Source organism: Lutra lutra, chromosome 10 (genome assembly GCF_902655055.1).
Source record: "Lutra lutra chromosome 10, mLutLut1.2, whole genome shotgun sequence".
In the NCBI taxonomy this organism is placed as follows: Eukaryota; Metazoa; Chordata; class Mammalia; order Carnivora; family Mustelidae; genus Lutra; species Lutra lutra.
This window is the reverse complement of record NC_062287.1, coordinates 100,009,638-100,030,275: the sequence shown is the minus strand read 5'-3', so window position 1 is coordinate 100,030,275 and position 20,638 is coordinate 100,009,638. Positions and strand designations below refer to the sequence as shown.

At 37.1% G+C, this 20,638-nt stretch overlaps 1 protein-coding gene across 1 annotated transcript; it reads right to left on the bottom strand.

Annotated features, from left to right (window-relative positions):
* Nucleotides 1-515: 515 nt before the first annotated feature.
* Nucleotides 516-1,665, bottom strand: LOC125079836 (olfactory receptor 4P4-like). The gene is made up of 2 exons (XM_047693565.1): nt 752-1,665; nt 516-690 (listed from the first exon to the last, which is right to left on the bottom strand). The coding sequence occupies exons 1-2, from the start codon at nt 1,663-1,665 to the stop codon at nt 516-518; spliced, it is 1,089 nt and encodes a 362-aa protein (XP_047549521.1).
* Between the last annotated feature and the right edge of the window lie 18,973 nt (nt 1,666-20,638).

Genomic DNA, 20,638 nt, shown 5'->3' with positions numbered 1-20,638 from the left:
ACTTCAGGTACTGGTAATTTCTAACTCTTCATCTGGTTGCTGATTACAGGATTTTATTGTTCCTTTTGTGGTAATGCATGAACTGCATATAAATGTTACATGCAACTTTCTGTGTTCATGGTTGAGTAAACAGCTGAAAATTGAAGGTATTATTTTCTTTAGCTCTTTAGTATTTTAAAGTATGAAAAAATGCATGCTCTGTTTTATCTTTTTTCTTTTCCCAATACAATGGCCAATAGGTGATATAATCTTTTGTACATAAGATATCATCTGATTGTTTTATGTCATATAAGCATAATTCTTTTTAAAATATTATTTATTTTAGAGACAGAGAGAGAGAGAACAAGAACACAGTGGGGAGGGTCAATGAGAGAGGAAGAGAGAGAATCTCAGCCAGAGTCCCACTGAGTGCAGAGCCCCACGGGGCTTAAGCTCAGGACCCTGAGGTCATGACCTGAGCTGAAATCAAGAGTCAGATGCTCAACTTAGTGAGCTGCCCAGGCTCCCCTATAAGCCTAATTCTTAATACCTATCTTAGGTGGAGAGGCATGTGAATAAGAATTACACTCAGTTTGTTGATAAGGTGTCAGATTGAAGCATAAAACAACAGAGATGATGATTCCTGCTTGCCCTCTTATCCCTCCAAGCAGTGGGGCCGGATGATTAGAATAGATCTTATTCAGTCTTAGGCTTCAAGGAACCACAGCATGAAAATCAGAAAAGCTTTTGCAAAACCTACTTTCCTTCCAACAGTACATGACAGCACCAAACTTTCCTCAACGCGTTCTTCATCTCTGTGTTTCTCAGTGTGTAGATCAGAGGGTTGAACATGGGGGCAATGATGGTGTAGAAAAGAGCAAACACTTTGTCTTCTGGGAAAGTTGTGGCGGGCCGAATGTAAATGAATAGCGCAGGTGCAAAGAACAGAACCACGACTGTGACATGGGAAGTGCAGGTGGAAAGAGCTTTGGAGCGGCTCTCTGCAGGGTAAGCCCTAAGGGTGTATAATATCAGAAGATAGGACACCATCAAAATCACAAAAGTCATCAGAGCTATCAGTCCTGAATTCACAACGACCAAGAGACCAATTCTGTATGTGTCCGTGCAGGCCAGCTTCAGTAAAGGATACACGTCGCAGAAGTAGTGATCCATCTCATTGGGGCCACAGAAGGGTAGGAAGATGGTGAGGAGGAACTGACTGGCAGAGTGGATTAAGGCCCCAGTACAGCAGGCTGTGATGATAGTGTTACACCTCTCTCTGCTCATGATGACGGTGTAGTGCAGGGGCTTACAGATGGCCACATAGCGGTCATAGGCCATTCCTGTGAGGATGAAGATCTCCACACCTCCAAATAAATGTGTAGTAAAGAGTTGTGTCATGCAGTTACTATAGGAAATGGTCTTCCTTTCTGCCAGTAAGTCAGTCATTAGTTTGGGTGTCACAGTGGACGTGTAGCAAAGGTCGGAGAGTGAGAGGTAATTAAGGAAAAAATACATGGGTTGCTCAATTAGCTGACTGCACATGATAGAAATCATGATGAGCAAGTTTCCCCCACAAATAGCAATGTAACAAAATAAAAATAATACAAAACACAGGATTTCAATGTTCTTGTTTTTGGAAAGTCCCATGAGAATAAATACAGTGACATTATTGCTTTGATCCATGGTCCACTGTAGATAGAATACAATAATCACCTGAAATACAGAATTCATGAAGCCATATTTAGAAGGGTTTCTTGAGTAGAGTGAGGATCATATCCTATTCAAGGAATTCACTAGGTTGACTAGTCCTCATCCAAGTGTCTCAGAGAATAAAAACCAAATATCAATTAAAATGATTCCAAAGATGACTGTCGGAGAACACAATATAACAGATTTCCATTAAATCTACCAGCAAATTATGACCAATGTCTGCCTTAGTGAACACAAAGACCTTTGATCAATCCCCAGTTGAGTCTTAAATGTTACTTAAAACACAACACTGATTGCCTAACAATGTGATCCACCCAATACTTTTATAATTTCGGATCAATTCTGACCAGAAATCTTCATTACATCTGTATTTTCATGATTCAGGATCACGACTCAGCCCTGACCTTATACCTGACTTCTCAATCAATTCTGATTTAAATTTCCTCTTCAACTCTATTCCTAGGTTAACATGGTCACTCATACAATGAATAATCACACTGTAATAAAGATGGAATTTTAAAACAAAAATATTCATTTTCATAGTGGAATTTTAAGAACTTGAATTTGTTAAGGACAAATTATTGAGAACTAACTTCAGACAATTCTCCAAATCAGATTACAGTGATATTAACCAGTAAGTTAAAGAGGCTTTTTTTTTTTTTTTTTTTTTGACAGAAATCACAAGTAGGCAGAGAGAGAGGGGAAGCAGGCTCCCTGCTGAGCAAAGAGCTCAATGCGGGGCTCAATCCCAGGACCCTGGGATCATGACCGGAGCCAAAGGCAGAGGCTTTAACCCACTGAGCCATCCAGGCGCCCCTAAAAAGGCTATTTCAATTTGAATAAAATATAATGCTGAATATACTACTGGCTTGAATTATTCATTAAACATACCTGAAATATGTTCCTTATCCTCACTCATGCATAACGGCGTTTTGCATAATTTTAAGTCCTTAAGTAAAGAAAGTCTTGGAATGTTCTTAGGCAAAGCCATTTCATCAATCTGTATGCATTTATTTGGAGTTTGCTAAAAATATTACTTGAATCTCTAGTTGTCTTAGTGCAGAAGGCTATAGCTATGCTTAATGTCCTGCCCGGCAGTCCTGGGTTCAACCTCCTGACAGTCATCGGGTTATCACCACTAACTACTACATATTTTAGTGTTTGTAAAAAATCATGTGTAGGGCACCTGGGTGGCTCAGTAGGTTAAGCATCTGCTTTCAGCTCAGGTCATAATCTCAGGGTCCTTGGATCTAGCCTCGCATGGAGCTCCTTGCTCAGTGGGGACCCTGCTTCTCCCTCTCCTTCTGCTCCTCCCCCTGCTCATGCTCTCTCTCTCTTGCTCTCTCTCAAATAAATAAATAATCTTTAAAAAATAAATAAAAAATAAAAATATTTTAAAAAATCATGTGTATTATCTGATGATTCATTATAGTTTTGAGGAATCCCTGGTAACATGTCTTAATTCAGCCACTAACTTCATGTATGACCTTTGCACATCAGTTAATTTCTTTTAAGAAGTTCTTATTCCTTTGAAACCCAGAAAAATATATCCTGTCTATACAATTCAGATGGAGACTCCACTTTGATCATAGGTGAGAAAGACCTTTAAAAACAAAACAAAACATTGCACACATGACAGTATAATTATATTAAAATTAATATGCACAAGGGAAAATGAAATTACTTTAGGTTTATAGAGGTTAAGGAACTTATGCATAGTAACATGACTAGTGTATATAGCAAACTAGAACTTATAACCTGAATTTTCTGACTCCAGTGCCTATGTTTCTAAACACTTTACTATACAGCCTCTCAAAAGGGAAATATTGAAGTAACAATATAAATTTAACATGAACTCTGGCTGTCCCAACTCTGAAATTTGCACACATTTCTGAATCTTCCAGACGAAACCAGAATCACTCCTGAATGGATCATGGCCCCCATTTTAGTCACTCAAGTTTAAAGGGAAAGTGTGTGACAGGAATCACAGAACTATAAGATTGACTCAAGTCTCTGTAAGAAACCACAAACCAAATAAGTTCAGGGTTCTGAAATAAATAAGCCAGCCCTAGAATGAAAACAAACATAACAGCTTATGTGCTCCTCTAGGAACCAATGTATTTCTTATTCTCACAAGCATGAGTAGTGATACGGCAACTTCAGCTGTTGGCCAAGCAAGAAAAACAGGTAGGAGAAAACCATCTGAGTGCATGCCCTAATACTGCCAGACCTTACACATTGGGACCTGGTATATTCTTGGCATATAAATGTCCTATCTGTAGAATGAGGGTACTAGCTTCAGTGATCCCATCATGATGTCTTCTGCAGAATTAAAATTACCTTATTCCGGGTCAATGTTTTACTGACCATCTTCCTAAAGTTGTAATAATTTGTTCTTTTTTTATGTGCAGGCGTCTAATAAAACAGGCAAAATTAGTACATGACTTTGATCTTATTTTTCTAGTATATGAGATCCTTCCCTCAGTAGACAACCAAGATCTCTGAATTTAGTCCTCTCTGAAACCAAGAAGTCTTATGCTATAGAATTCACAGTAAAATCTACTTTAAAATGAGCTGCTAATTAATATGTTTTCCCAACATAGTAGTTAATATTTTTTCTTTCAAAAGCTATCATTACAGGGGCACCTGGGTGGCTCAGTGGGTTAAAGCCTCTGCCTTCGGCTCAGGTCATGATCTCAGGGTCCTGGGATCGAGCCCCGCATCAGGCTCTCTGCTCAGCAGGGAGCCTGCTTCCCTCAATCTCTCAGCCTGCCTATCTGCCTACTTGTGATCTCTGTCTGTCAAATAAATAAATAAATAAAATCTTTTAAAAAAAAGCTATCATTACAGATTTGTGCAAATAATGGTAAAAAAAAATTACTCACATTTTTTCCTCTGCACTTATTTTGAATGTGTTCTTCTTTTATTGTTTTTTATGACCTATCTTCATTGAAATCACAAGCATTCTTTAAATATTTGATTTTTTTTTTTCTTTAGGTTTCTGACTTGAAATTCGTCTCAACTCAGTGGCGAGTGCTACTGGTGAGTTACACGTTCTAATTTCCTCCAATGTATACATAAAAATAATACCATATTCATGCATTTTTTTTTGTAACTACTTTCACCTGTCATACCTTCGGTTCAAATAAATGATAGGAGATCACCTGCAGAAAAAAAAGTTTGAAGTCAAGAAGAGGACTTCATTTTCCAAAATTAGCCAAATAATAATTTATATGCTCTGTATTTGTACCACCACATCATTCTTGAGGGTTTCAAGGCTCAAATGCTAAGTAAAATTTTAGGTAATGTTTATATCCTAAAAGTACACTTGTTTCCTCCCAAGGTGTTGCTTTTTTAGTTTGAGTTAATTGTTTTCTGTCCCCAAGTAATCAATTCACCAGTTAGTATCCTCTTAGATCCAAGTTACCTGGGCAGATCTACAGCTGGATGACTAATGCCCTACACAAGAGGTCACGGCAGCATGTTGTTAGAATCCCACTCATTAAAAGGTCCTTGGTGACTGAGACCTGCTGTTTATGCCCATTTGAGTTTCTTTTTCCCTTTGCTATAATCTGGGGATTGAACCTTAGTTCTGGTCCTTATGTTAAGAAATGATATCCACACATTCCCACATAGAGTTTTTTTTTTATTATTCTCTGGGGGAAAAAAAAAAAAATATATATATATATATATGTGTGTGTGTGTGTGTGTGTGTGTGTATTTTTTAATGTATTTCATTTAAGATATATTTTCTAATTCCCATTTAAAGTAAAAATTTAAAGGTGTATTTCTATTAAGGTAAATTTCTATCTAAGGTAAATTAATTTCCATTAAGGTAAATCTTAAGGAAATTTACAGACATAATGGACTTCCTTTCATGTCTTTTTAGGTTTGCAAAATGCTCATTAAAATACTTTGTCAACAGTGGAGTTGAACGTTCTGTAATTTTGCTCTGGTCTTACATCATTTTCAATAATCTTTCCTCTTCTTACACTTCTATTCAAAACATATACTTGATTCTGCTTTGCCTTGAGCTCCACTAACAACAGCAGATATTTAATGAGCATGTGCTCTTCGTCAGACCTGAACCACTGATGGGGTAGCTTCTTTCTCTATATAATAAGTCTGTACAATAGATAATATCACCAGCCTCATTTCACAGATGAAGAAACCGGGGCACTGAAAAGTGACAGTGCAAACGAGTGATTCGCATTAAATAGAGGTGACACTTGTGGGGAGAAAGAGCATGAGCTTTTGGAAGGATAAAGATGCTATTTTTTTTTTGTCTTGAGTAAAAGTTAATGGCTTTATAATCATTCATTATTCTGTACATGAATACTCATTTTGTGCCTTATTCAATGGTTAAAGAAGCACAAACATAGCTCAAGCTCGTAGCCTTTGAGAATTAGCACAAGCTGTTTGATTTGCTTCTTTTTTTTTTTTTTTTAAGATTCTATTTATTTATTTGACAGAGAGAGATCACAAGCAGGCAGAGAGGCAGGCAGAGAGACAGGAGGAAGCAGGCTCACTGCTGAGCAGAGAGCCCGATGCGGGACTCGATCCCAGGACTCTGAGATCATGACCTGAGCCGAAGGCAGCGGTCCAACCCACTGAGCCACCCAGGTGCCCTTGATTTGCTTCTAAAACAGAAATCACCAAAGGATTGTGGGAGATCACCTTATGATCAATCTGTTTCTTATAATCCAACTAAGCTGTTCTTTTCTCCCTCAAACTTCTGCTCTTGCTGTTAGTAGTTTCCCTTAATCTTGATTTAGTAGGTGTTTTTACGTCTCTTTCAGATCAGACTTTTCTCCATGGAACTCCCACTATTCCTCTTCTCTTTCCTTGACTGACTTTGACTTCACTGTCCCACCCCTTCCAGCTCTACTTGTTTACTCACAAGCTCATATACTTCATGGATTCTCTTCCCCTTAGAAAAGGTTAAATGTACTCTTTCTCCGATTGACTTATTTCACTAAGCATGATACACTCTAGTTCCATCCATGTCATCGCAAATGGCAAGATTTCATTTCTTTTGATGGCTGCATAGTATTCCATTGTGTATGTATACCACATCTTCTTTATCCATTCATCTGTTGATGGACATTTAGGTTCTTTCCATAGTTTGGCTATTGTGGACATTGCTGCTATAAACATTCGGCTGCACGTGCCCCTTCGGAGCACTACGTTTGTATCTTTAGGGTAAATACCCAGTAGTGCAATTGCTGGGTCATAGGGTAGTTCCATTTTCAACATTTTGAGGAACCTCCATGCTGTTTTCCAGAGTGGTTGCACCAGCTTGCATTCCCACCAATAGTGTAGGAGGGTTCCCCTTTCTCCGCATCCTCCCCAGCATCTGTCATTTCCTGACTTGTTAATTTTAGCCATTCTGACTGGTGTGAGGTGATATCTCATTGTGGTTTTGATTTGTATTTCCCTGATGCCAAGTGATGTGGAATACTTTTTCATGTTTCTGTTGGCCGTCTGGATGTCTTCTTTGCAGAAATGTCTGTTCATGTCTTCTGCCCATTTCTTCATTGGATTATTTGTTCTTTGGGTGTTGAGTTTGCTAAGTTCTTTATAGATTTTGGACACTAGCCCTTTATCTGATATGTCGTTTGCAAATATCTTCTCCCATTCTGTCAGTTGTCTTTTGGTTTTGTTAATTGTTTCCTTTGCTGTGCAAAAACTTTTGACCTTGATGGAATCCCAATAGTATATCTTCCAGTATCAAAGTATATCTTCCTGAGTTCCTTACAGTGCTTTCATATCTATGATGCATTTTGAGCTATTTTGTGTAAACTTTGTCATGGGTCTAAGTTCATTTTTTGCATATGGACAGCCAGTTGTTCTAGCACTGTTTGCTAAAAGCACTATCTTTTCTCCAGCAAAGTAGCTTTTCTTTTTTGTTCCATTGATCTTTGTGTGTATGCTTTTTTACCAATACCCCACTGTCCAGTAATAGCATATAATCTTGATTATTCTAACTTTATACTAAGTCTACTTTGTGTAATATGAGTCCTACAACATTGTGAGGTTTTAAAAAAAATTATTCTGGCTATTGTAGTTGTTTGCTTTTTCATATGAGTTTGAGAATCATCTTGCTGCTATCCTAAAACAAACAAACAAACAACAACAAAAAAACCTTGCTGGGATTGGGGAAATTGATATTTTTCACAGTATTGAATCTTCTAATTATCAAGCTATGTATATTCTACATTTGTTCAGCTTTTCTTTGGTTTATTTCATTATTGTTTTATCACTTTCTGAATGTAGATCTTGCACATATTTCATTAAATTTATATGGAAATAGGTTTTATTTTTTTAATTTTATATTTCATTTTTCGATTGCTGGCAATTGATTATGCATGTGGACAGTGTATCTTCTGAACTTGCTAAACTTATTTACTAGTCTCAAGAGGTGTTCATAGATTCTCTGGAATTTTAATATAGGCAGTTGCGTTGCATAGAAATAAGGACAGTTTTATTTGTTCTTCTACTATGTATGGCTTTTGGAGGGTCTTTTAAATTAGCTAGGACTTTCAGAACAATGTTGAATAATTAGTGGTGAAAAAAAGACTTTTTTGCTTTGTTCTAGAATAAGTTAGTCTCTTACCATTAAGTATTGTATTAGCTATTGGTTATTCATAGATATTTTTATTAGGCTAATGAAATTCATTTTGTCCCTTGATTGCTGAGGATTTTGATCATAAAAAGATGTTGAAATCTGTTGAAATTTTTTTTAACATCTGTTGATATGGTCATACAGTTCTCTTTCTTTGGTCTATTAATAAGGTGAATTACACTGATTATTTTTCAACTGTTGAACAAAGCTTGCAGATGAACACCACGTGGTTGTGATGTATTAGTTTTTATTGTTGTTTCTGATTCATTTTGTTAAAATTTTTTATGTCTGTGTACATGGGAAATAATGGTCTTTCATTTTCAGTCCTTGCAGTATTTTTTTAATAAATAGAGCCTTATTGTTATCAAAATATATTATTTGTTACGTTCATATTTTCTAATGAAAAAATTTAATGCTGAGTGCTGTTTTCATATTAGCCTGTTACCTCATGACAGTGAGGCACAGTGAAAAGTGCAGAGATGAGCAAGATAGGCAGGTAGATCTGGGTTCAAAGCCCAGCTCTGCAAGAAACTGTAGGTCTTCTTGAGGAAGTCACTTTACTTCTTCAGACCTCAGCTGAAACTTCAGACCTCAGTTGAAACTCTGTAACATGGAGGTAATTACATCTACCTTTTATAGTTACCATTAGGATGCAACAAGAAAATAAGACTCTCAGGCATCACGCAGCATGAACCACTAGAGCGAGCTGCCCGTCACTATTAGGCTTCCTGTAACAGGCACTAACCAATATTATTGTCTTTCTTTACAAAATAAATGACATGGGGCTCCTGGGTGGCTCAGTGGGTTAAAACCTCTGCCTTCGGCTCAGCTCGTGGTCCCAGGGTCCTGGGATCGAGCCCCACATCGGGCTCTCTGCTCAGCGGGGAGCCTGCTTCCTCCTCTCTCTGTCTCTGCCTGCCTCTTTGCCTACTTGTCTGTGAAATAAGTAAATAAAATCTTTAAAAACAAACAAACAAAAGAAATGACACTTCATTAAGCATTCTGTCACAGCAAACTTTTTTCTTTCACTTATTATTCAATGGTGAGAGGTAGCATTGCCTTACAATTAAGAGTTCTGGCAAACCAGTGATGAGATTTGAGTTCGAAACTTCGCTGTATTGCATGCCAGTGAGTAGATCTGGACTGAATTTCTAACCTCCCAAGTTCAGTCTCCTTACCTTTAAAATAGAGATAAGAAATTCATGAAAATTGTGTAATAAAACACTTCATACATATAAGCAATTATTTTTATCACATCAAATTTTTTTTAACTGAATTCCTTTAGGTGTATATCAGCTGAATCTCCATCAGTTTACACAAAAGCAATGTCCTGGCAGAAACACCAGCAGACATCTGCCTTCTTCCTCCTGAACCTGATCTTTCTAGCCAAACAAGTGAAGTCTGCCTGTGGTTTGAATAATTGTAACTGTAACAAGAATAAGCATTCATTGTAGGTTATGTGTGTTCTCCAAGTCATGCCGAGAATCTATAAAGGACATCTGGCTTCAACACAGTGCACAGCCATGTCTGAGACACTGGCTCTCCACCGTGGACAAGGTCTGCAGCTAGCCCTCTTAGTGAAGCTGTAAAATTCTGGTCCATCCCCAGTGAGAATCCCAACATAACAGAAATGCTGAAGTAAGCACAATTTAGAAACCCTCCTTTACATCAAATCAGTATTGGGTCTGGATTAGCATCAACTCAAATATATTTTGATGAGCCACATAAATTGGTTTATAGGAAAGATGGATCAGACAGAAAAATTTGATAGAATCAATATGCTTGCAAGGAAGGGGCTTTACTTGGTTACTCCCTTGAAAGACAAGCTTACCTTGCGGGTAACTCAGTATCATTCATGCATTCAGGCATGAAAATGGGAGTGAGAATGATGGGAACATAAAAGAGGCTTGATGAGTTTGCACAAATGGGAAGCCACAATGTGGAGGCAGCCATTTCCAGGGAGAAAAGGAGTCATCAGGAACCTGGTGTTCTCCTCATGCCTCCAGGCGGTAAACCAGATACATATTTAATTTCATCAGCCCTGAGTCATCACCCCTACCCTGACACTGTGCAGGACACTTCCAGATTCTGAAATGGAATGTGCAAATGTGATGTAAATAGTTCAGAAAAAAATAAAAATTAATTTCTCATCAAAGGTCAAGAAGAATGAAGTCTTTTGCCTTCTCTGTCCTTTGCTAGTTTTTCTTCTTCTTCCCACTTACCAACTCTCTCATTATCCGTACCTGAGTTCCAGCTCTAGAGAGAGGCCAAGTCCAGAAATGGATTCTAGAAGTCAGATACGGAGCATACCTGTTACCTACTTGTCTCCCAGCTGCTTCATTCCCTCCCAACCCCATCCCGTCAGACACATGCTCTAACCTTCTGACTGTCTGGACTGTGGGACTTCAGGCTGTGGGCAGCCTCCTACTGCCTTCCTAAAACCAGTCATAGTAACAGTTTTGCCTACATACTCAGTACCAGAGACTGAACAAAGGTTTTCCTTCATTACTCCCAATGCTTGCAAAGACCCCGAGAGGAAATGATTATTCTGTTACTATTGTTATTAACCCCAATGTTATGTAAACTTCTATTTGGTCATGTTGGATTTTCAGCTTTTTTTTTTTTTTTTCCCAGCACTGTTCTTTAGACTCCAGCCAAACTGACTTCTCATTGTTTTCCCATTTAAGCCTTGTATTTCTTCCCCTTTGATTCTCATTTGTGGTTTCCTTCCAGTAGGCATACTCTCCTATTTAACATCTATCCCTTTTGAAAACTGATCTCAAACACACCTTCTGCATGAGGACTTCTCATACCTCTCAGCCAAAAATAACATTTTCTCTTAATTATCAGACACATTCTTATACCACCTTTTGAGACTTTCATTTGATTTTGTGCATCTCTGTCTCTCCTCTGCTAGACTGGCCATTTTTCAGGAGACTGAATGTCATGGCACCAATGTCTGTGTTTGGTATTAGACACATAACACATATTTGCTCAAGGAATGTCAAGTGGAGAAATGTCAACCATGAGGAGATGAACTAATCTCTCTGTTTGCCGTGTCTTAGACATCTGCTTCTCTCATTGATTAGCTTTTTCTTTCCTTAATTTATCTTTTCATGTGATGTACAAACCAATATCAAAGTAAGCCCCCTACAGTATTATATTATTTTTCAAAGTACATCTAATGACTGTTATTTAATGAAGGCTCTGGCTGTCTCCACAGTAATTAAGAGAGAAATCTACACAAAAAACCTCCTCTGCTGTATTCAATTAATTTCCCCAAGATTAAGCACATTTCAATTTAGAGAAACTTGCACATAAGGAGAAATAATTAGTGTTTCATCCTTTTTCCCTATCACGTGTAACACCACTGAAGATGGTGTTTCATATAATTCACTGAAGGTATCTTCAGCTTATTCCTAGGGTTCCATGGAAGTTTAATGGAAATCAATGACCCCAAAACTTACATTTTGAACATTTTTTTCTGATTTTAGTAAGATGTTTTTCACAAGCTGAGATGAACTTACTTATGCCCAGGCTTGAAAGGATGTGCAAACATCTGCTAAGCTATTTCTATTAGCAGAAGTGATAAAAACAGAACTGTTCAAACTTTCATCATTATTATTCAACAAATAATTGAAGCATAGTGTCTTCCCTAAGTCAACAAGCAGGCAAGGCAAGAAAAGAAGGTGTCAACTCTTAGGTGAAGAAAGGAATATGTAACCATGGGGTTAGAGGGATTAGATCCAAACTGGCTCTGGAGAACATGCATCCTCAAATGGGGAATGAAACCCAGAGAGGAGAAAAGATAAGAGACAAATAATGAGTGACTGAAATGGAACAGGTAAATTTGAGGAAAACAAAACAAAACAAAACAAAACAAAACTGAGGAGTTATGAGATAAACCAAAATGGAAGGAATAAGCAGGAAATACAGGAAAAATAAAATCTTGAGAGGTTTAAATTTTTAATCAGAAAACATAATTGTAGCCAAGGCATTTAGTAGTGGTAAGACCAGTAGCCAGAAATGAAAAGTTGAGCAAGCTCAGACGGAGGCCAGTTCAGTGCCAGAGCCATTGACTGAGGTCCTACTAAGTGCAAGGTGTCATGTTAAGAGCTACTGAGACCACTAAGACAGTAAAGAAAGGCCCTGCCCTCCAGAAGCCCAGCAAAAAAAAAAAAAAAAAAAAAAAAAAAAAGCTATTGCTACACCACAAAATCGTGATACACGACAGATTGAGATGATTGTCAGCAGACAAGCACCCAGAGGTACCAAGAATAAAAGAAAGCTCCCCAGCGAAGGAAGTACCTACACACAGAAGTCTTGTATTAATAAATGAGAAGTACATGGCCCATATTCTGAGAAACCGATTCTACTCTAAATTATTATAAAACTCTAATTTCATCAGGGAAAAAAGAAACTCAACTTGTTTTATAATAATTTAGAGTAGAGTAGAATCGGTTTCTCAGAATACGGGCCATTTTTAAATGCTATACAAATGACTTATTCACTAGCTAAAATGTGTTGAAAGCATAGGTTTTGAAATTGTGAATCCTGGGATTTAATAGCCTCTAGTGAACTTTGCTTTAGAAGCCTTCTGCTTTTTAAAGTCATCTAACTACATTTTAGCTAGGCTTGAAAATGTTTGCATTCACATTGGGTATCAGTTTGTGCACTGGATAAAACAGTTCCCAGAATGCATTCTCCCTATTTTATACTCTATTCCCTAAAGTATTAAGATGGTACAAAACATACAATTTTGTGACTTTTTTGTACATTCATCAGTGTAACAAATAGTCACTGAGTGCTGACAACAAAATCTTTTAAAACCACATTCTGTATCATCTTCTTTTATTGACTTTTATTGTCTAGATTGTATATAAAACCCATGAAATTTTTAGGAAAAGCCATAAAATAAGTCAACTCAGATATGCTTTGGCAATTCCATTTTTTGACCCTAAACCATAGTTTAAAATGTGCAAAAGATTTTGTTTTTTTGAAACTTTAATAAATTAAACTTTTGTTACCTAAATAATATAACTAGCAGTTATATTTGCTTGCTTTAAGGTAATCTAACACTTCAAATAATCATCAATAATCATTTGTCTTATTAATAGTAAAGCTGAAAAATTATATTATTATACCCATTTCACATTAGATTTCACAACTGATTTGTAAAATACAATATACAATACAAAAGGAAAGTTAATTCTAAATAACAAGAATAATTTATGTGAATATTCCATAATGCCCAACCTTTTTTGGGCAAATTTTATATTATTATCATATTGATAATTTTTACACAAATTAATATTTTCTTTCTTTTCAGATATTTGCAAACTAAAATATATGGAGAAACAGAAGATTGTCTCAGAATTCATCTCTTTGGGATCTTATAATTATAACATACAAATATTTTCTCATGTTCTCTTCTTACTCTGTTATGTTCCTACCTTGTTGGTAGGAAAACTTATCTCTATGTACTATACAAAACATGACCCCAATATTTATTAAATATAAAAAGATGAAGGAAATAATAGAATAAAGCAACATATCTTAATTTTATATCATTGAATTGGCAAAATTAGTCAGAATCATGTCAAATCTAGAGAGAGGTATATTTGGAGAGTGCTGAAGGAAGGTAAGATAGCGTGGGACTCGCAGCACTCAATGAAGTGGTCATTAAGAATTGAGAACACAATATTGCAGTGAGATGAAAAAAAGAACAAAAACACACAGAATGTAGCTGATGAGGGATATTTATTTTTGCTAAAATATCCCACTGTATCACATAGTACCATGAATTAATATGCTTAAATTATTCTGTAACATCGCATAGAACACTGTAAATTAATTATTTTATTTTTTTTTTGCAGATAAATCTTTTCAAACCTTTCTTTCTCCTCATTCATGATCATGCAGCTGAATAATATGAATACATTTTTCTGCTTGGGTTGATCCAGGATCCTTTTAGGAAGGAAATAGCGTTTGTCACTTTCTTGCACTTCTATTTGGGGATGATGTTGAATAACTTTCTGATTATCACTACTTTCAAGAACAGCTGGACCCTCAGGAGTCCAATATACTTCTTCCTTTCCAACCTATCCTAATCTGACATCTGCTTCTGTACTTCCATAGCCCCTAGAATGATTGTGGATGCCCTTTTCAAGAAGACCACTATTGCTTTCAGTGAGTGCATGATACACACCTTTTCCATTTCATTTCTTTGGCTGCCTGGGGATCTTCATCCTTATCCTCATGGCTGCTGACCACTACGTGTCCATCTGTAAGCCCCTGCACTACACAACCATAGTGAGGCGACAGGTCTGTGCTATGCCGGTGGCTATAGCCTGGGTGGGGTCCTGTGTGCATTCTTTAGTTCAGATGTTGCTGGACTTGAGTTCACCCTTCTGTGGTGCCAATGACCAAGATTTTTGTGTCTTTGCAGCCCTTGGTGAAACTTGCCTGAGCAGACACCTATGTGATCAACCTACTCCTGGTCTCCAAATTGGGGCCATTTGCCCACTGAGTTCTGTCCTGCTGATGTGCTCCTATGTTATCATCTTGCATTCACTGAACACCACAGTGCTGAAGGGAGGAGAAAAACCCTCTTCCAGTTCATTGCGGTCATCCTGTATATTTATAAACACACGTCCTGCAAACACCTTCCCCATGGGTAAGATGATAGCGGTGTTTTATACACTTGCAACAGCTTGCTCAACCCTCTGATTGACACTCTGAGAAATGCAGAAGGGAAAGCTACCATAGGAAATTATGGAGCAAGATGTGGATTTCAGGGTGACTGGGTGGCTCAGTGGATTAAGCCTCTGCCTTTGGTTCAGGTCAAGATCTCAGGGTCCTGGGATCGAGCCCCGCATCAGGCTTTCCGCTCAGCAGGGAGCCTGCTTCTTCCTCTCTCTCTCTCTGCCTGCTTCTCTGCCTACTTGTGATCTCTCTCTGTCAAATAAATAAATAAAATCTTAAAAAAAAAAAAGATGTGGATTTCAGATGACCAAAGAAAGGAAGTTTCAAATCTTTTCTTCATAGTTTGGATTTGCCTAGATGTCCATAAAGAATATGATCTTAATGTGGTAGTGCGAATATAATCCTGTTTTGGACAAGATCACTAGTTCCTTCAGGAAAATATCAATATGGACACACACACTGGTTGGGGTTAAGTCAGTTTTATGTAGAGGAATAGACAGCATAAGCTACAAACAGGTACATAAGGTCTATAGCCTTAGATGTGCTCCACCATTCTGTCTCTGCCTGTCTTGCCTGCCCTATTGCTTGTGGTTTTGGTCTGGAGCTTGCCCTGTCCCTCTTCATGTGAACTGGTGTTCTCTGCTGCTCTGTACCACCCTGAATGTTTGCATCCATAGACTGGAGGCTTTTGTTCTTCCAGTTTCCATTATTAGGCACTTCTGTGTCATCACAGCTGACCATGAACCTTCAGTGTAGTTGTTCTTTCTGACTTGGTAGAAAGTATCAGATTCAAATAATTATAGGAGTATCATGTTGTGAAGGACACCATGTAATCTAATAATCTCCCTTCTAATTCTTGGGGTTATATTCTGAAATCCCTTCTTTTAAATATATTTTTTTTAAATTTTAGAAAGAGAAAGAGAGAGAGAGAGAGATAGACAGAAATCTCATGAGCAGGAGTGGGACAGAGGGATACTCTCAAACAGACTTGCACTGATCATGGAGCCTGAGATGGGGATCCCTTGTCACTGAGATCATGATCTGAGCTGAAATTGAGTGTCAGATACTCAACTGACTGAGCCACCCAGGCACCCTTATTTTCTGAAATCTTATGATATGTTTACCTACATTCTTCTAGAACAGTAACTGAACATGGTGAGAAAATTCATGTTTCTGAGGTAGTTCTTTGATATTAAGAAGGCCTTAGTGATTGGGTTTATATGCCTAGTAGTATTCTTTTGGTAAAATCTACTTTATACTCCTATATTGTTCCTTCTAATGCTGGGGGTGCTAGGTTTCTTTTGAATCATACCAATTGTAGTAATTTGTCTATAATATTAATTATTATAATTATAGCTTGATGACCTAAATTAAGGATGATATATTTATGTGGCAGAAGTAGAATGGGTAAGCAGTAAATAATAGTGAATATTAGAATATTAATTACTAAGACAATAAGATAGTCCCAAGGATGATATTTAGTCTTTGAAACAGAAATATTTACATCACAGACATGAACTATGAATTCCTTTTCCTGATTAAAAAAAAAAAAAAAAAAAACAGGTCATAGTAAAAAAAAAATCACTGGTTGACAGAAATTCAAGGATAAAGGAGAAGGGGTAAATAGGTGGAACATGGGATATTTTAGGGAAGGGAAACTATTCTGTATGATACTGTAATGGCAGATACATGGCATAATACATATGTCAAAATCCATAAAACTGGGGCGCCTGGGTGGCTCAGTGGGTTAAGCCGCTGCCTTCGGCTCAGGTCATGATCTCAGGGTCCTGGGATCAAGCCCCGCATCGGGCTCTCTACTCAGCAGGGAGCCTGCTTCCTCCTCTCTCTCTGCCTGCCTCTCTGCCTGCTTGTGATCTCTTTCTGTCAAATAAATAAATAAAATCTTTAAAAAAAAATCCATAAAACTTGGTAATGCCAAGAGCAAATCCTAATGTAAGCTATGGACCTTAAGTATACTGTACCCATATTGGTTCACTAGCCATGAGAAATGTACGGCCCCGCTGCAAGATGTCAGAGAACAGAAATTGTGAGGAGCATAGAATGTATATGGAAAATCACTGTATTTTTATGTAATGTTCCTGCAAATCTAAATCTGCTTTAAAAAATAAAATGTATTAAAAAACATGTTAGTGAGAATGTGCCATTCTGCCATTACAGTGCTTAAAAATATTTTATTTGAATTTTTAAACAAATTAATTATATGAGCCACACATATTGATGCTCCGAAATCCTTTACAGTTTATGCTTGTATGCTATGCTAATCTCACGAGTGAATATAAAAATTATATTATCTGTGGTTACTTCTTAAAAATTGAGGTACTCTAACATTGCAAGCATGAACTTGAATGCTGTTATACTTCATGAGGAATTTGCAGCAAAAAGCATTAGCTACATTTCCACCAGATAGTCTTTAATGCTTATGTTTATATGCTTTTTTTTTTTTTTAAAGATTTTATTATTTATTTGTCAGAGAGAGAGGAGAGCAAGCGAGCACAGGCAGACAGAATAGCAGGCAGAGGCAGAGGGAGAAGCAGGCTCCCCGCCAAACAAGGAGCCCGATGTGGGACTCGATCCCAGGACGCTGGGATCATGACCTGAGCCGAAGGCAGCTGCTTAACCAACTGAGCCACCCAGGCGTCCCTGTTTATATGCTTTTTAATTTTTCCCTTATGTTTCTGTCTTATAACATGCAAACTTTGTCAACGTTTTCACATCTATAAATGCAGAAGTGCATATAAGTCTCAACTAATAGCAACATATGCTTGGGTTTTCCCATTAAAAGGTCTAGAATCTAAAAAAAAAAAAAATCTAAAAAAAAAGGTCTGGAATCTGATATGGAGTAATTCTATAATCTACATCTTCAATACCTCAGGTAGGATTTTGTATAATAAAAATGAGTGGCATCTAAGAAGTTCTTGTCACAAGAAAGTAATTTGTAAGTATGTGTGGTGATGGATGTTAGCTAGATTTACTGCAGAGACTATTTTTCAATATATACTCATATCAAATCATTATGTTGTTTAGAAGAAACTAATATGATGTTATACATCACTTATATCTCAATGAAAATAAAGTTTATGTTCTCAACTTATTAAACATGAAAGCCACAGTAAGAAGTCTGAAGTCATTTCTGTGAAAGTTGTTAATTTTGTAGAATGCTAATATCTGGTTAATTTGGAAGGTGTGTCTAGATTTGTAGCAGAAAATAGGGGTGCCTGGGTGGCTCAGTGGGTTAAGCCTCTGCCTTCAACTCAGGTTATGATCTCAGGGTCCCAGGATCGAGTCCCGCATCGGGCTTTCTGCTTCCTCCTCTCTCTCTCTCTGCCTGCCTCTCTGCCTACTCGTGCTCTCTCTCTGTCAAATAAATAAATAAAGTCTTAAAAAAAAAAAAAGACAATGTTCTTAGCCATTGGTCAATATTGTGTGCAAATAACAATTTTGAGCGCTAATAATGTTCTAAAGGAGAAATTCACACTATTAAGAAAGCAGGATAATGAAAACAAGTAACAACCACTATAAAAAGAGAACTTTAAAATGAATTTGTTGTTTAAATATCTGAACTTCTATTTCACGTTCAGAGACCGCTTTCTTAGGTCTAGCTAAGTAATGAAAGAGTATAGAACATGCCTAGGAGAAAAGGTTTAATCTGACAACAGTTTTATTTCTTTGTGTATAACTGCTGAGACAATCTGTCCACTTCCTCCCTTCCTGTAACAGCTCTGGTTGATTTCACCTTCTTCATCTTTTTTTTTTTTTTTTTTTTTTTACTTGCTCTTAATACCTTTTTGTTTCCAGCCTCCAGAATGATTGTAGCTCTTGCATTTTACTTACATATTCTAAAACATTTTCCATGTTTTTACCATCTCCCTTTTAATAAAATCCTGCTATCTAACATCTTCTCTATAATGACATTTGCCATTTCTTTTTTTTTTTTTTTAAGATTTTATTTATTTCTTTGACAGACAGAGATCACAAGTAGGCAGAGAGGCAGGCAGAGAGAGAGGAAGGGAAGCAGGCTCCCTGCTGAGCAGAGAGCCCGATTCGGGCCTCGATCCCAGGACCCTGAGATCATGACCTGAGCCCAAGGCAGCAGCTTAACCCACTGAGCCACCCAGGCGCCCAGAACATTTGCCATTTCTTAAGCAACTTTTATTTAAATAGAATAACAAGCTTGCAAAAAAGGCCTTTCTTACTTTTTTTTTTTTTTTTTTTTTCTGTAGAAAATCTTTTTCAGATGTCTCTTGTTTATTCCACTTACAAGTTTTGGTATATCTGTCATGCCATAGTGTATATTTTTAATTAATAAACTTTATTTTTTAAAGCAGCTTTAGGTTCACAGCAAAACTGAGCAGAAAGTACAAAGATTTCCCATAACACCCCTGCCCCACACAGACAGCTCTCCCACCAGAGTGATACATCTGTTACCATCAAAGGAAGCTACTCTCACAAGTTATTATCTCCCCAAATATTCTTTTCATTAGGTTCACAGTTGATGTAGTACATTTTATGGGTTTCGATATGCATAAGGGCATGTATCCACAACTATACTAACATATAGACGTGCTTCCTGCTCTTAAAAATCCTCTGAGTTCTGTCTATCCTTTCTACCCTCCAACTAACCTTTGGCAAACACTGATGTTGTCAATGTCTCCATTGTTTTGCCTTTCCCAGGATTCATATAGTTGCAAATCACATAATAGGTAGCCTTTTCAGATTGGCTTCTTTCACTTAGTCATACACACTTAATTTTCCCGGATATCATCTGGTGGCTTGATAGCTCATTTTTTTTTAGCACTGAATAATATTCCATTGTCCAGAGAAATCACAATTTATTTATCTATTCCCCAGTGGAGGGAGGTCTTGGTTGCTTCTGAGGTTTGACAATTATAAATAACAGTTATAAACATGTATATGCAGCAAAAATGTGCTTTCAAAATGTACTATAATTTTCTTTTGTTGGTTGACCATATCTTAATCTGTCTTTTGCTAGGCTTTCCCCCACCCCCTCACTATAGCAGAGAAAGTCTTCAGTTCTGGATCCATTAACTTTCCACTTACCAGGCAGGTAGGGATTGTCAACAATTACATTTATTATTCAGTCCCTTAGGTTTTATCAGAAATGTTTTATATTCTGGTCAATGGTGGAAAAACAAGTAATTATGTTTTTAGCAGCCTGAATTATTGACTCTTGCTCTGTCTTAACTAGGTATTACCATTATTTTTAATATGAATTCAGGAGAACTGATCCCGGGAACTGATCTAAAACAGGTTCTCTTATACAGATTTCTTCATGGTACATCTGGTTTCTGAATGCCCCTAGAGGAAGTAGAAATGAATGTGCTATCACAAAGATACTTGTGATGATTTAAAGTCATTATTGTAATTTTAGATTTCAACTTCATCGCTAGTGAAGGATGTGTATCACTATGAGAACTGGCATATAAACCCAGGATTTTTAATAGAACTATCATTAAATTGTTTTGTCTTTATGATTTGCTAACCAAATAGTGTCGCTTTATTTGATATGGCAGTTTTTTCTACAGGTGATGCTAATCACACCTCCTTAATACTCCATAAAACTAAGTTTTCAATTAA

Excerpts from the sequence above, each read along its gene's own strand:
- LOC125079836 (XM_047693565.1), bottom strand. The coding sequence starts at position 1,665 with ATGGATCAAAGCAATAATGTCACTGTATTTATTCTCATGGGACTTTCC. Across the intron at positions 691-751 it reads GTTTGGTGCTGTCATGTACT|CCTAAGACTGAATAAGATCT; the intron begins GTTGGAAGGAAA and ends GGTTCCTTGAAG.